Source organism: Hylobates moloch, unplaced genomic scaffold (genome assembly GCF_009828535.3).
Source record: "Hylobates moloch isolate HMO894 unplaced genomic scaffold, HMol_V3 SCAFFOLD_13, whole genome shotgun sequence".
NCBI lineage: Eukaryota > Metazoa > Chordata > Mammalia > Primates > Hylobatidae > Hylobates > Hylobates moloch.
The window spans coordinates 40,812,042-40,828,493 of record NW_026652288.1 but is presented as its reverse complement, the minus strand read 5'-3'; the positions used below and the strand labels follow the sequence as shown (position 1 = coordinate 40,828,493).

At 36.3% G+C, this 16,452-nt stretch overlaps 1 protein-coding gene across 3 annotated transcripts in view; it reads left to right on the top strand.

The window, feature by feature from the left end:
* TBK1 (TANK binding kinase 1) overlaps positions 1 to 16,452 on the top strand; it is a 54,733-nt gene that overhangs the window by 26,310 nt on the left and 11,971 nt on the right. For all 3 annotated transcript variants that reach the window (XM_058426437.1, XM_032173157.2, XM_058426436.1), the window contains exons 7-14: positions 851 to 961; positions 2,681 to 2,860; positions 5,132 to 5,328; positions 6,282 to 6,340; positions 6,749 to 6,840; positions 9,307 to 9,408; positions 10,848 to 10,926; positions 16,287 to 16,408. In XM_058426437.1, coding sequence (XP_058282420.1) covers positions 851 to 961; positions 2,681 to 2,860; positions 5,132 to 5,328; positions 6,282 to 6,340; positions 6,749 to 6,840; positions 9,307 to 9,408; positions 10,848 to 10,926; positions 16,287 to 16,408 — 942 coding nt within the window. The remainder of the gene's footprint in view (positions 1 to 850; positions 962 to 2,680; positions 2,861 to 5,131; positions 5,329 to 6,281; positions 6,341 to 6,748; positions 6,841 to 9,306; positions 9,409 to 10,847; positions 10,927 to 16,286; positions 16,409 to 16,452) is intronic.

Below are 16,452 nucleotides of genomic sequence, written 5' to 3'. Positions count from 1 at the left end.
TGCATGTTATGAATGTACTTATATGTGGATCTTATCAAAATTAAACTTTTTTAAAACTTGTAAGCATTCCCTTAAGACTTTTGCCATTTATTCTATTCACTTCTCTTTTGCATTAATCCCACACATGTGCACTTACTTCTTAGATAGTTCTCACATGAACACACCTTATTTTTCACATTAATTTCCTCTTTGAAAAATCTCTTAAGGCAGAAATCCTGGCTGCCATTGCTGAGGAAGCAGCAAATGGTCTAAATCAGTTGTGGTGGTTTGTTCTATTTTTAAAAAAATAATTGATTTGCTTAAAGCACATTTACTTTAATGTTAAACAAATGTGCTTTTTCCAAAATGTGCAAATGCGTGTTTTCCAGTGTGCAAAGAATCTGATACTGTGCTCTGTATAGTATAGTTTTATCTTTTTTGTTTTAAAGAATGCTATTCATTCTGCCGAAACTTTAGTTGTGACTTTGGATAATATAGGTAAGAGGGATTATATGCTTTTTTTCATGGTCTAGAGACATTCTGTGACATAACTTATTTTCTGTTTGCTCGGTTTTTTCAGATGGAAAAATTAATATTTTTGTTGTGAACATCAAGATGCTGTTATAAAGCACTGTGAGATCTCAAATGAAAATTAATTATGGCATATATAAATAACTGTACAACCACTATTGTACTTCAGTCAGTCAGATTCAAAGTATTTTGATTGTTTTATGGATCCTGTGAGCATCAGTCACAAAGTTTCATCTAGTAGATAATTGTAGGTGCAATTGAGGAAATACTTTTGCAAAGCCCATTAATAAGTCATGCAAAAATGAACTGCTTATTTTATTCTGCTTTTGTTCCTCCCAAGGTATAAAATAATTACAGGAAAGCCTTCTGGTGCAATATCTGGAGTACAGAAAGCAGAAAATGGACCAATTGACTGGAGTGGAGACATGCCTGTTTCTTGCAGTCTTTCTCGGTAAGTATGGTGTACCTAATTCTCATCTTTTGCACTTTGGTGTTTGAAATCTTTGTTGCCTAAAGCCACAGATACTCAAATACTGAAGTGTAGTTTGATTTTATTTTAATTAGATATTGTCAAAGCATATGCTTTGATAAACGATTTTTGTCTTTGTGGTGGTGAAAAGATTTATTCTGTGCTATATGAATAATTTCCCCAGATCTTCATTAGGACACAGGGCATACATTTTTGAGATTGGTAATCACTGGTCTTGGAATTCTTCCCAGTGTGGGGATCCTGCTCAGGACCTTAGTATCTTTTGTAATGACCTCCATATTGACGGATAACGAATAGTGGATTGGATATGAGTAAATTTCTCAACTGGAGTTGTAAAAAGCAAACAATGAAGAGATTTAGTGTTATCTTCATTTTTAAAAAATCAAATTATTCAAAGGGTGAGAAATAATAGTTTTTTGTACTTTTTAGCATTTCAAATGTTCGTATGTGTCTTGTTTAATGTCACAGACAGAAATAAAAAAAATTATATTGTCATTTAAGAATCCTGTTACCACAAAGAAAGAATTAAGGTAAAAGAAATTAAAAGTAGAAAGTAAATTATTTTGTATTTCACTCTGGAAATAAAGCCAAGACATGCATCGGTATTTAGTATTTGTGATTACTGAATTAGCTTCCATTTTTCTTGAGTGTGGTAGTTATATAATCCTTAATTGGACACAGGTTATGAATTAGTGGCTTAACACCTATTTTAACTTGTGGGTGCTTTTTCTATGACTTTAAATAAGTAAATATATAAAACAAGCTAATAAAATATCACTTATCATTTTATATGTTAGGTTCTGTGAAAATTCATTTAAACCAAGAGTTCCAATGCTGAAATCATTTTCCAAAACCACTATTGTTAACAGTTTTCTGTGTGTGTTATTTTAAAAAGTTTCCAAAATGAAAGTGTCATGTAACTAGATTACTAAGAGAAATTCATTGTGTTGGAGAGTAGAAATTTAATATTATAATTGTGATTTGTGTTAAATTTTGATTTAGGAAATACTCATTTTGGGGATCTCAGGCAAAACTGATAAAATGTAAAGGGCTCAGGAAATGAACACTTGCTGATAAATAATTATATTGCCAAAACTCAGAATCAAAAAAATCTGATGATCTGAACTGCAGCATATTTCTGGAGGGTGACAGGCTTTATCTGTCCAATCAGTCTTTAGCATACCAAGTTATAAATTCTTTGAGAAAAATTGCTTAGATGCCAGAAAGTATATGATATAATTTTTTTGTTTTAAATAGTAAGAACTCTAAGTACTACAAATCAGCCATGAAAACAACTACCAGAAATGTAATGGGGCTTGGCACGGTGGCATACACCTATAATCCCAGCTGCTCAGGAAGCTGAGACAGGATACCTGAGCCCCAGAGTTTGAGACTGCAATGCATAAAGCATCTGTGAATAGCTGCTGCACTTCAGCCTGGGCAACATAACAAGACCCCATTTCTAGAAGAAGAAAAGCTATAATTCCTTATTCATTGATGAGTGATATTAAATGAAGGTTACCTAGCTTTCTGAAAAGTTGACAGATTTTAAATTTTTAAAATTAATCTAATATAGTAATAATGACAGTTCCTTTGATTTGCTGGCAAATATTATGATTTTTTAACCTAGACAGAATATGATATATTCACTCGTCAAGTAACTTTTCAATACTGTTTTAGGGGTCTTCAGGTTCTACTTACCCCTGTTCTTGCAAACATCCTTGAAGCAGATCAGGAAAAGTGTTGGGGTTTTGACCAGTTTTTTGCAGAAACTAGTGATATACTTCACCGAATGATAATTCATGTTTTTTCGCTACAACAAATGACAGCTCATAAGATTTATATTCATAGCTATAATACGTAAGTATCTCTATTTTCTTCTTGTATCAACATATTCTGTTATATAATATTTTCTTAAGTTAGGAAAAGAAATAGAAGAGATGCCTCAGCTTCACCAAAAGCACCCATTTCCCACATGGAAAATTATATTTAAGTGCTTAGTAAATTCCTTTTCACTTATTTTTGGAGTAAAAGGATTGATATTCTAAAATTTATAGTTAAATTAGCTTGTTTCTTAAACTGTAAGTTTTACAAAAGTGCTTTCATTGCTGTGCCTTCTTTCAAGTTACATAATCACATAACCACAAATGGCATCTACCAATAAATGAGCCAGGTTTTACTAAGTGTACTATCCTGCCATGTTAAAATATCAAAGCCTAAGTCTTCGTCGTTAGCATGGTTATTTGCCTATGATAACGCTATGCAGATAATATGGTTACTATTAACCATAATAATGGTTAAAGCACCTGGCTCTGGAAAAATAATCAGTGTTTGTTTTATGTAAACAAAAACACATTACACCCATGTGATTAAAAAAACTACCCATGTGATAAAACTGCATATAAAGTTTTGGTCAATGACAGACCATATATATATGACACTGGTTCCGTAAGATTATAATAACATATTTTTACTGTACCTTTTCTATGTTTAGATATGTTCAGATATACAAATACTGTTTCTAATTGTGTTACAGCTGCCTGCAGTATTAAGTACAGTAACATGCTGTACAGGTTTGTAGCCTAGGAGCAGTAGGCTAGCTACCATATAGCCTAGGTGTGTAGAAGGCTATACCATGTAGTTTTCTGTAAATATACTCTATGATGTTCACACAATGATGCATTTTTTAGAACTATTCCCATCATTAAGCAATGCATGACTGTACACATACATATACTTGCATGTAAAACTGGGGAAATTTGAGTAAGTTGAGTGTATCAATGTTAATAACTGGTTGTGATGCTTTGCTATATGCAGGATGTCACCATTGGGGGAAGCTGGGGGAAGAATATATGGTGTCTGTCTTCATCATTTCTTAGAACTGCATGTGAATCTACAGTGATGTCAAAATGTTTTGTAAAAAGCTCACCCAGTGTGATTATAGTTAATAATAACTTAATTGTACATTTTAAAATAGCTAAAAAAATATAATTTGATTTTCTGTAGCACAAAAGATAAATGCTTGACTGGACGGATACCCCATTCTCCATGGTGTGATTATTACTTATTGCATGTCTGTAACAAAACATCTCATGTACCTCATAAATACATACATTTCCTATGTACACACAAAAATTAAAAACAAAAAATTTTTGAAAGGTCACACAGTGGAGGCTTGTAGAGCCAAATTACAATATTACTGCTGAAACATTTCTTTTGATGTCATTGATCTATTCATGGGGAAGCTGTCTTTTCCCCCAAAGCATCATTTTGAAAATACCTAGTTTTATTAATGTATTTAACAAACATATAGTCACATAACAAGTGCTATTCTTGGTTCTTTACGTATTTAAGCCATTTAATCCTCCCAACAATTCTGTGGAGTGGGTACTGTTATTATTTCCATTTTACTGATGAGGAAACAGTGCAGAGGAGTTAAGTCACTTACGGTTTTATAGGAAGTTAGTGGAAGAGCTGAGATTTGAACCCAAGTATCTGATTCAAGTCAGTGCTCTAAACCTCTCTGCTATGTTGGTTCTCTATTTGAAAATATTGATAATCTTGGCCAGGCACGGTGGCTCACACCTGTAATCCCAGCACTTTGGGAGGCCAAGGCAGGTGCATCACTTGAGGACAGGAGTTCGAAACCAGCCTGGTCAGCATGGCGTAACCCTGTCTCTACTAAAAATACAAAAATCAGCTGGGTGTGGTGGTGCACGCTTGTAATCCCAGGTACCCAGGAGGGTGAGGCACGAGAATCGCTTGAACCCAGGAGGCAGAGGCTGCAGTGAGCCAAGATCGTGCCACTGCACTGCAGCCTGGGCGACAAGGTGAAACTCTGTCTCACACACACACACACACACACACACACACACACACAGGAAAGAAAATATTAAGAATCCTGTGTATTACACAGGTATTCAAACATAAAAATACTTTAGAATTGCTTACTGTATGGACAGGTTATATGGAATGGAGTTTGTAGTATCCACATTAACAAAGAAAGTTTATATGGACTGGTTATGATATTAGGGATATGAATTAGAAATGGATGTTGTTGCACTCATTAAAAATATTTTGCCTCTCACTTTATCCCCAGTTACAGTGTCCTTTTGAATTTTTCTCACACAGTGCTACTATATTTCATGAACTGGTATATAAACAAACCAAAATTATTTCTTCAAATCAAGAACTTATCTATGAAGGGCGACGCTTAGTCTTAGAACCTGGAAGACTGGCACAGCATTTCCCTAAAACTACTGAGGAAAACCCTATATTTGTAGTAAGCCGGGAACCTCTGAATACCATAGGATTAATATATGAGAAAAGTAAGTTGGGATTTTTCTTGTCATTCTTACTAGCCATTAGAAAAATACAACCAGCCTGGGCAACATACTGAGACCTTGTCTCTATAAAAAATAAAACAAAAATTAGCAGGGCATGGTGGCTTGCACCTGTAGTCCCAGCTACATGGGAGGCTGAGGTAGGAGGATCAGTTGAGCCCAAGAGGCAGAGGTTGCAGTAAGCCGAGATTGCACCACTGCACTCCAGTCTGGGAGACAGTGTGGGACCCTCTCTCAAAAACAAAAAAAGAAATCCACAAAATCTGTCATTGTAGAAATGATTGTCATCTTTATAAAGCGGATGATGACATTAGTGTAGAGCTTTCATAAATATTAAAATTTTATAAATTACTATAGTTGAGAGTAATCGTAAAATTGAAAAAGCCTTGTAGACATCATTTGACTTCAAATATTTTGTTTCATAAAACGATAAAATCATTTGTCATACGTTTCACTGTAACTCTCTTTAAAAAGTGTTTTGCTAACACTCAAAATTACCTTTTATATCATAAATTTCAGCAAATATTTTTTGTGTGCAGTATGTATAGAACATTGTGCCAAGCTTTAGAATCTAAGAAAAATTAGATCTGCATTTTTAGAATCTTTTAAATTACTCATTCTACTGGTAGAAAAAAAATAGATCACCCAGAATTTTTCAGTTCTATTTGAAGGTTGGGATTTGATGTAGATTTAAAGAGAAGCATTGAACTCATTGTGTTGGAGTATATTTAAGGAAAAAATGAAACTCTTTAGAAATATTTGAGGTAATTTGTTAGAGAATGAGCATTATTGTTTGAAGTAGTGTTTTTTTAATCACGAAAACTACATTACAGATTTTGCCACTAATGTTTAATTTAGACATTGTGTTTGCTCTATAAAGGATAAAGTGATTTTTGAAAAAAGTTTTCTTTCTCATTTTATTTTACTTCATATTTCAGTTTCCCTCCCTAAAGTACATCCACGTTATGATTTAGACGGGGATGCTAGCATGGCTAAGGTTAGTATTTGATTGAATTAATATGTAAACATCTGAATTTAATGTATCCTATCAATAGTGGAAGCAATAACATGTATTGTGTCTTCATGTATGCCTATATGACTTAGGAAATTATTCACTTAAATTGATACCCTTTCCAAGTTATTTTGTGGTCTTTCTTTTTTACTTTTTATCCTTGAATTCATTATATAAGAAAATTCTCTCCATTGAGATAGTGCATGTTTAGATAATGTTAAGGATAACATATTTATTATATTTATATCTATTTTTAACTCTTAGAAATTGGTGGTTTATTGTGTTTTTAATTAACCTGATAAAAATGTGTAAGCTTGAATAATTTTGTGTAAATGTTTTTCTTACCCTATACCACAATTAGCACCAAATATTGACATTTTATTTCTTTATTAGGCAATAACAGGGGTTGTGTGTTATGCCTGCAGAATTGCCAGTACCTTACTGCTTTATCAGGAATTAATGCGAAAGGGGATACGATGGCTGATGTAAGTAATAGATTAAAATTTTGAAATTGATTTTCATGTAGACCTTGCCCCATCGTTGATATTTTCTGTCTTCAAACTAGTTAGGTTAGGTGCTTGATTTTTATTATAATACATTTGTTTCACATTTAGTTTATAAAACATTTAGCAGCTCGTTTTTCATGAGTCCTACAATGACGTTGTGAGACAGAACAAATAGTATCTGAGTTTTAAAACTTACACCACGCTATAGGCTGTGACTGCAAATGCATTTCTTTTCCTAGGACCTTGACTAGTTGGTTGTCATTTAACTATGTTAGAAGTCTTGGGCTTGTTAGAATCCAGTACAATCTGTACTGTCTAGCATTTAAGTCCTCAAAGTCTTCCTTAATTTCCTACCATTTTCCCAAATGAAGTACACAGTCCTTTTTTATCACACTGTATTTTTTTTTTTCTTTTTGAGACAGGGTCTCGCTGTCACCCGGGCTGGAGTGCAGTGGCACAATCACAGATCACTGCAGCCTGAAACTCCTGGCCTCAAGTGATCCTACCACCTCAGCTTCCCAAGTACCTGGGACTACAGGCATGCCCCACCACACCTAGCTAATTTTTTTTTTTTTTTAGTGATGGGGGTCTAGTTATGTTGCCCAGGCTGGTCTCAAACTCTTGGGCTCAGGCAATCAGCCCACCTCAGCTGGGATTATAGGCATGAGCCACATCCAGCCTTCACAACATTGAGATGTAATTCATATACTATATAAGTCATGCATTTAAGCATACAGTTTAGTGGTTTTTATTATGTTCAGAGTTATGCAGCCATCATCACTAATTTTAGAACATTTTCATCACCCCAGAAAGTATCTCTGCATCCATTAATATTCACTCTCCATTTCCGCCTAAACAGCCCTGCCCTAGGCAACCACTAATATACTGTTTGCCTGTTCCAAACATTTCATATAAATGAAATTATACAATATGAATATATAATCTAACAAGCAATTTAAAAGCTAATTTTTTAAAACTAGATCGCTTAATATAGTTATTCTAGATCAGAATAACTGATCATCTAGTTTAAGTAGTTTCTTCCTGAAAGTGACTCTAAGAAATGTAAGATGGATGTAATTTTTACCTGTTTTTTACTTTCATGATTTATAGATGCCATCTTTCCATCTGAAAAAAGTGGAAAATACATGATCTCTTTTGGAAATTATGCTTATTTCTACACATCATTCAAAGCTTTTGAATTTTGCATACACATCATAATGGCCTTGTGGCCGACAGATGCTAAGAAGTTTGTTTTCTGCACTCATGTCGCTATGTATGTGCCCTTGGACTGTAATGCTTTTGACAGTTTATGTGTGCCTACCTCATACCCACCCCGTCTTGCAAAAGTGTATATGAAGCATTTCATCACTCTTTTTAGGCTCCTTTTTTTTTTCTGTTAGCATTATATGAAACCCATAAATTTGTGTTTATGTTTTTCACTGTGTTCACATATCTAAGTTCCTAAACCTATGCTTTTCTCTTTCCACTAAGAAGCTTCCTTGTTTTTACTGGTTTCTGGAAAAATCTCTGTGTACTAACAGTTTTCATTTTCTGTCTTATCTACCGTCAATTGCTGATCCATGAAGCTTTTATTCCTTTTACTGATTAGTTTATAGTCCAATAAGTCATGAGAAAATAGTTTTAATGTAAACCACTGTTGGCAAACATTTTCTTTAAAGGATCAGTCTAATATTTTAGACTTTATGGGCTGCATATGGTCTCTTCGTTTTTACAATCTTTAAAAGTGTAATGTTAGCTCATGGGCCATACAAAAGCAGGCCTCAAGTCTTAGTTTGTTGATCCCTGATGTAGATCAAAAGCCCTTCAATTATATATTACTTACTGTGTCATCCTTCTTCAGAGATCACAAGTTGAGCATCCCTAATAAAAAATATTCCAAAAGTCAAATCTTTGTGCTCAAAGTTTATGCTCAAAGGAAATACTCATTGGAACATTTTGGATTCTCAGATTAGGGATGCTTAACCAGTATGTATATATGCAAATATCCCAAAATCCAAAATCTGAAAAACACTTCCGGTCCCAAGCATTTCAAATAAGAGATATTCAACCTGTAATTGGTTTAAAGTATAAATCAGACAGTAGTCTACTCTGAGTAGTAAAAATTAATTCTGGTGGTATAAACTGTAATGCTCTACAAACTATTTGTGTAATTGTAGATTAGTTTTTACTTCTTAATGTAATATGAATACCTTAGGTTTTTAAACTGTTAACCTAAGTGGTAATGGTTTGTGAAAATATGAGTTCCCTAATACATAAGGATCACAGAAATGCTTCTAATAATAATGTCTCAAAAAGTGTGAATTGACGAATATCAAGAATATTGTTATAAAATGTTTTTGAACAGTAGTACTGCAGTATAATTAGTGATAGATAAGAAAAAATAACTCCTTAGATAAACTAATGAGAACCATTTTCTTTTTTTAGTGAATTAATTAAAGATGATTACAATGAAACTGTTCACAAAAAGACAGAAGTTGTGATCACATTGGATTTCTGTATCAGAAACATTGAAAAAACTGTGAAAGTGTGAGTAGACTACTTCCTTACTAGTAGGGGTTAAATTATTAAATGTTCCATTTCTGTTTAAATGATTTAGTTATCCTTGGCACAATATGGCATGCTATGCTAGGGTTTCTATTAAAGATCAGCGGCCAGGCACGGTGGCTTACGCCTGTAATCCCAGCACTTTGGGAGGCAAAGGCAGGAGGATCACGAGGTCAAGAGATGGAGACCATCCTAGCCAACATGGTGAAACTCCATCTCTACTAAAAATACAAACATTAGCTGGGTGTGGTGGCGCACGCCTGTAGTCCCAGCAACTCGGGAGGCTGAGGCAGGAGAATCGCTTGAACCCAGGAGGTGGAGGTTGCAGTGAGCTGAGATCATGCCACTGCACTCCAGCCTGGCAACAGAGCGAGACTCCATCTCAAAAAAACAAAATAAAATAAAGATCAGCCTTAGATTAGTGATTACCTTATCATCACAAAGGCAAAAATGCCAGTTTTCTTGGTAAGAAATGAACACCATCTCTTAGTGGCATTTCCTCCCAGCCACTGGGTAGGAAAAGGTAGTGGGAAAAACATCTCATTTCTATCTTGTAAAACAGAAACTGTGAATAAGAAAATATGAAACTTGTCATCAACAAAGGAACTAGGAAGAGGTATTCTAGAACAGCCTTTTAGTAGTATTTTTAGAATTATAGGAATTACTTTTAGTTTATTCTTACTTGTTAATCTTATTCCTGAGAACATGTTTTGAAACAGAATGATATTTTTAACTGCCATCTTTCTAGAATATGCTATTTGTACTGCAGAGGAAATACAATAAATGAAATCAGTATTCACTATTGACCTTCATTAATTCTGAAACGTATTTTTACTATTATCCTCCCATAAGATTATTTGAAATTAATTTTTCTGTTTTATCCATCCCTTAATCTGCAAATTTAAAATAGAAACAGATAAAATTCCTTCTCCGGGAAGGCATCAGGTTTTTTTGTTTTTTTGGTTTTTTTTGAGAGAGACTCTCACTGTCATCTAGGCTGGAGTGCAGTGGCGCAATCTCTGCTCACTGCAACCTCCGCCTCCCGGGTTTCAGCGATTCTCCTGCCTCAGCCTCCCAAGTAACTGGGACTACAGGTGCATGCCACCACGCCCGGCTAATTTTTTTTTTTGTATTTTTAGTAGAGATGGGGTTTTACCGTGTTAGCCAGGATGGTGTCCATCTCCTGACTTCGTGATCTTCCCACCTTGGCTTCCAAAGGTGCTAGAATTACAGGCGTGAGCCACTGTGCCTGGCCGGCATCAGGTTTTTTTTTTTAACAATCTGCTGGCTTATAGACTTTGAATCAATTTTTTATTTTTAAATAGTTATGATGAAAGCTCAAATTATTATTTATAAAACATCTTTTTAAAACTGTGTATTGATTATACTCATTTAATTTTCTCTTTTGACTTTTCATACAGATATGAAAAGTTGATGAAGATCAACCTAGAAGCGGCAGAGTTAGGTGAAATTTCAGACATACACACCAAATTGTTGAGAGTAAGTGTTTACAAAATTATGTAATTTGTAAGCTCATAACCTATTCCTTTGCTGGCACTATTAGATTTCAACTTTCTTAGGAGCTAGGCATGGTAGTACACACCTATAGTCGCAACTACTCAGGAGGCCGAGGCAGGAGGAGCACTTGAGCTGAGGCATTAAAGGCTGTAGCGAGTTATGATGGTGCCACTGCACCCTAGCCTGGGCAACTGCACGAAATCTTGTCTGTAAAATAAGTAATTTAAATAAATAAACTTTCTTATAGAGATATTTCTCACTGCAGAGAAAGAATATTTTCCCATCTTTAGAAACTTCTTTACAATATTAAATACTCTTACTGCCTTGAAATTTTTTGTAACATAATTCAAATGCCTACTGTAATTTAAACCTCTCTCTGTCTCTCTCTCTCTCAGTGTTTAAATCCATAATGCTCTTGTGTTCTTGCTGTGGCAGTTAAAGCAAGTTCATAAATGTAATTTCACATGCAGTTGAATGCAAAGTGCTTGAACTTGTTTAGAAATAGATTTAAATTAGGCTGGGCGCAGTGGCTCATGCCTGTAATTCCAACACTTTGGGAAGCCAAGGCAGGTGGATCACCTGAGGTCAGGAGTTTGAGACCAGCCTGGCCAACGTGGTGAAACCCCGTGTCATTAGCTCGTGTGGTGGTGGGCACCTGTAATCCCAGCTACTTGGGAGGCTGAGGCAGGAGAATTGCTTGAACCCAGGAGGCGGAGGTTGTAGTGAGCCGAGATCACACCATTGCATTCCATCCTGGGTGACAAGAGCGAAACTCCATCTCACAAAAATAAAGATTTAAATTAGAAAAATATTATCAGATTTTTTTCTAAAATAAAAAAGGAAAGAAAGATTTGAGATCTTCAAGGCAGTAATCACTTCTATAGCTAGAAAAAGAAATTAGGACACAAGTCTCTGCTGAAAACTACGATAGAATTTCTGGGACTCTCTGAATCTCTTATTAAAATGTATTATAGAAGTGCACAAGTTTATATATTAGCAATTAGTAAGAGCTGATTACTACTCCCAGACCTGCCCCATTTACCTGCCTACTCATGGCTGGCTACTTAAGCAAGGCCTTTTAATTCTTTGCATCCTTGGTTTCTTTTTCTCTAAAATCAGCAATTTCTTAACCCTGCCCGTCTTATGGGTTGTTGTACTAATTAAATGAGATAAATAAAAATACTGTACTCTTGGCTGGGTGTGGTGGCTCACACCTCTAATCCCAGTACTTTGGGAGGCTGAGTTGGATGGATCACTTGAGTCCAGGAATTCAGGACCAGCCTGGGCAACATGATGAAACCCCATCTCTACAAAAAATACAAAAAAATTAGCCAGGCATGGTGGTGCATGCCTGTGGTCCCAGCTACTTGGGAGGCTGAGACAGGAGGATCACTTGAGCCCAGGAGGCAAACGTTACAGTGAGCCGAGATCGTTCCATTTGCACTCCAGCCTGGGTGACAAAGCCAAGACTCTCTCAAACAAACAAACAAACAAACAAACAAATAAATAAATAAATAAATTGTAATCTTGCAAGCTTTTAGTATTTGAAGTATTCTTTCATAAAATGGATGTTAAATTAAAAGTGAAAGGAACTTGATACTATATCCTTTTCACTTTCCAGCTTAGGCTGATGTTTAGTTGTTTCTTTTCCTCAGTTTTAGATCTCAAACAGTAGTTTTCAAAATATGAGTAATGAACAACTAGTAGGTTATGAAGTTGAGTGCCTTGTAATCAGCAATGTATTTTTCAGTGGAACAGAATAGAAAATGTCAGAATGTAACACATATAATAAGGAAATCATTGCTTATGAAACTTTGGATTCAGGTATATACACACTTTAAATGTTACTGAGTTAAAACAGTGAGTTTCTTACTGTGAGTTGTGGTCAAGAAAGTTTGAAAACCATAGCTATAGAATAAAGTGATTAAAAGTCAGAAAGCACAAAATAGTCTTCCCCAGTATTTATCTGCATTTAAACATAGGCAGCCATATTGCCGTCAGTGTTTTATATTCCCTCTCTGTCTTCACCTCAGAACGTGATTTACCTGCCCATAGGCCTAGTGGACATTTATTTCCAGGGCCAGCATCGATTGAGCACTTTAAATCAATATTAATATATTTTCTTTTGGGAATCTCAAAATGTTTCTCATTTTTATGACATTCCTGTGAGATTAAGATTTCTTTTTATTTATTTATTTATTTTTAAACAGAGTTTCCCTCTTGTTGCCCAGGCTGGAGTGCAGTGGCGCAATCTCAGCTCACTGCAGCCTCCGCTTCCTGGGTTCAAGCAATTCTTCTGCCTCAGCCTCCCGAATAGTTGGGATTACAGGCATGCGCCACCATGCCCAGCTAATTTTGTATTTTTAGTAGAGACGTGGTTTCTCCATGTTGGTCAGTCTGGTCTGGAACTCCCAACCTCAGGTGATCCGCCCGCCTTGGCCTCCCAAAGTGCTGGGATTACAGGCATGAGCCACCTTGCCCAGCCAAGATTAAGATTTCTTATGAGAAAGCATAGATGACTAAATAGCTTGAGGTAGTGGAGTCTTACGATATCAGGACTTCGCACTTCAAGCCAATTACTTTTCCATAGATTTCATTTTTTCTCTTTTTCTGTTTTTTTTGAGATGGAGTCTCGCTCTTTCGCCAGGTTGGAGTGCAATGGCGCAATCTCGGCTCACTGCTACCACTGCCTCCTGGGTTCAAGTGATTCTCCTGCCTCAGCCTCCTGAGAGCTGGGACTACAGGCGCCCACCACCACGTCCAGCTAATTTTTTTTTTTTTTTGGAAACAGAGTTGCTCTGTTGCCCAGGCTGGAGTGCAGTGGTGTGGTCTTGGCTCACTGCCAGCTCTGCCTCCTGGGTTCACGCCATTCTCCTGCCTCAACCTCCCGAGTAGCTAGGACTACAGGCTTCCACCACCAGGCCCGGCTAATTTTTTGTATTTTTAGTAGAGACGGGATTTCACCGTGTTAGCCAGGATGGTCTCGAGCTCCTGACCTCGTGATCCGCCCGCCTCGGCCTCCCAAAGTGCTGAGATTACAGGCGTGAGCCACTGCGCCCGGCTTCCTAGTGGAGACCTTACAGACATTTTTCCCACCACAAAAGTAAAATTTATAAGTAGAAAAAATACCACATATATTCTGCACCCAAAAATTGATTCTTAAAAGTTTTGTCCATGGCCCTGCAGCAGTGCTTCTCAGAGTGGCTCCTGGGCCACAGGGCGCAGTGGTTCACACCTGTAATCCCAGAACTTTGGGAGGCTGAGGTGGGCGGATCACTTGAGGCCAGGAGTTCGAGACCAGCGTGGCCAACATGGTGAAACCCTGTCTCTACTAAAAATACAAAAATTAGCCGGGCGTAGTGGCAGATGCTTGTAATCCCAGCTACTGGGGAGGCTGAGACAAGAGAATCACTTGAACCTAGGAGATGGAGGTTGCTGTGAGCCGAGATCATGCCACTGTCCTCCAGCCTGGGCGACAGAGACCCTGTCTCAAAAAATAAAAAAATAAGTAAAGAAGAGTGGCTCCTGGGCCAGCAGCTTCAGCCTCACATGGGAACTTATTAGAAATGCACATTTTGGGACCCCACCTGGGATGTGTTGAGTCAGCAACTCACTGGCAGAACCCAGCAAAGGCCCTTTTTAATAAGCCTTCCAGGTGATTCTCATGCTGCTAAAATTTGGGTAATCACTGTTTTCATTTTCTTTTATATGTATTATTAAATGACTGTTACTCTACAAATATATGGTTGTTATTTTTACTTTTTGGATAACATTATAGTCTAGGCATGTCCCAGGTTTTTTTGGTAACACCATTTTCTTAATGATACGATGTTGCAGCCAGTGGATTTATTAGTCTTACTTATTATTGCTCTACTGTTGGTCCTTTAGTTTGCTTTTCACTCTTCTATGTAATGCTGTAAGAAATGACTTTTTCCATAAACGATTTTCCATATATTGGATGTATAATTTAACACATTCTAAACATTAATGTTAAAAAAGACATAAAGCATAAAAACCAAGATATGTATTTGATCATATAAAAATTTAAGCTGGGCACAGTGGCTCATACCTGTAATCCCAGCACTTTCGGAGGCCAAGGTGGGGGTAGACTGGTTGAGCTCAGGAGTTCAAGACCAGCCTGGGAACATGGTGAAACCCCAACTCTACCAAAAAAAAAAGAAGAAAAAGAAAAAATTAGCAAGACGCAATAGCACGCACTTGTAGTCCCATCTACTCAGGAGGCTTAAGGTGAGAGGATGGCTTGAGCTCGGGAGGCAGAGATTGCAGGGAGCTGAGATTGCGCCACTGCACTCCAGACTGGGCAACAGAATGAGACTCTGTTTCAAAAATAAAATAAAAATTTAAGATCTGTATATGTTTAAAAAATGTTAGAATGCAAATAAGTTGGGAAAATGTGATAAAGGGTTTTTTATAAAAATAACTCAGACACATTGATAAGGAAAATAGTCAATCTGCAAAAAATAGATGAGCAAAGAACATTTAGAGACAATTTATAAATAAAGAAAATATATCTGGTGAAAACACTCTTGAAAAAAATGCTCAAATCCAATAGTAAGAAAAAATTACATAACAGTAAGATACTATTTTTGTCTTTCAGATTATCAAGGCTTAAAAAATTAGAATGCCAGTGCTGACAAGAGTGTGGTTTAAAGGGCATCCTTGTTTGTTGCTAGTGGCAATGTCAGCTACTACTGACGTTATTTGAAAGGCAATAGTGTGTATCAGGACCTTTAAAATATTTGGACATATTTATCCTTTAAGTCTAACCTTCATCCTTTCTTCATAAGTTTTACAAATTCTGTATGCATTTCTGTGGTAGGTAAGTGATAAACTTACTAAGCTTAAAATGAACAGAATCTTAGATGAGGTTTCTTTTCATTTTCTGTTTTTAAAAGGAGTTGCTTTGGTTTGGCCTCTAAACAAGAAGAGCACAAATCTTGCTGCCTACACAGTTGATATTTGGGACTATTCTAGTGGTTCTGTTTAATTTTCACAACAGGGCTGTGAAATGGAGAATTAACCGCTTTTTCCAGATAAGGAAACAAGATTAGAAGTATTTTACATGTGGTTTTAGAAGGGTATTTACTGAATGAAATGTTTTATAAGATGTATTACTGCTGGTCTCATGTTTTATTATACTGTACCCCTGGTGGAAATCAACCTAAGAAACTCTTTTATATTTAAAAATGGAAATAATTACTGTGCCTTTGAATTGAAGTAATCTACAAAAGAAATGTGGTCCAGACTTTAGCCTTTGTTGGGACTGTGGTGATCATTTCTGGCTTTTGGCAATCTGGATCTGAACCTTTGGTTTTATTTAGCTTTCCAGTTCTCAGGGAACAATAGAAACCAGTCTTCAGGATATTGACAGCAGATTATCTCCAGGTGGATCACTGGCAGACGCATGGGCACATCAAGAAGGCACTCATCCAAAAGATAGAAAGTAGGTTATAGCTTTATGCATAGTTTCTGCTCTTATTAATGTCC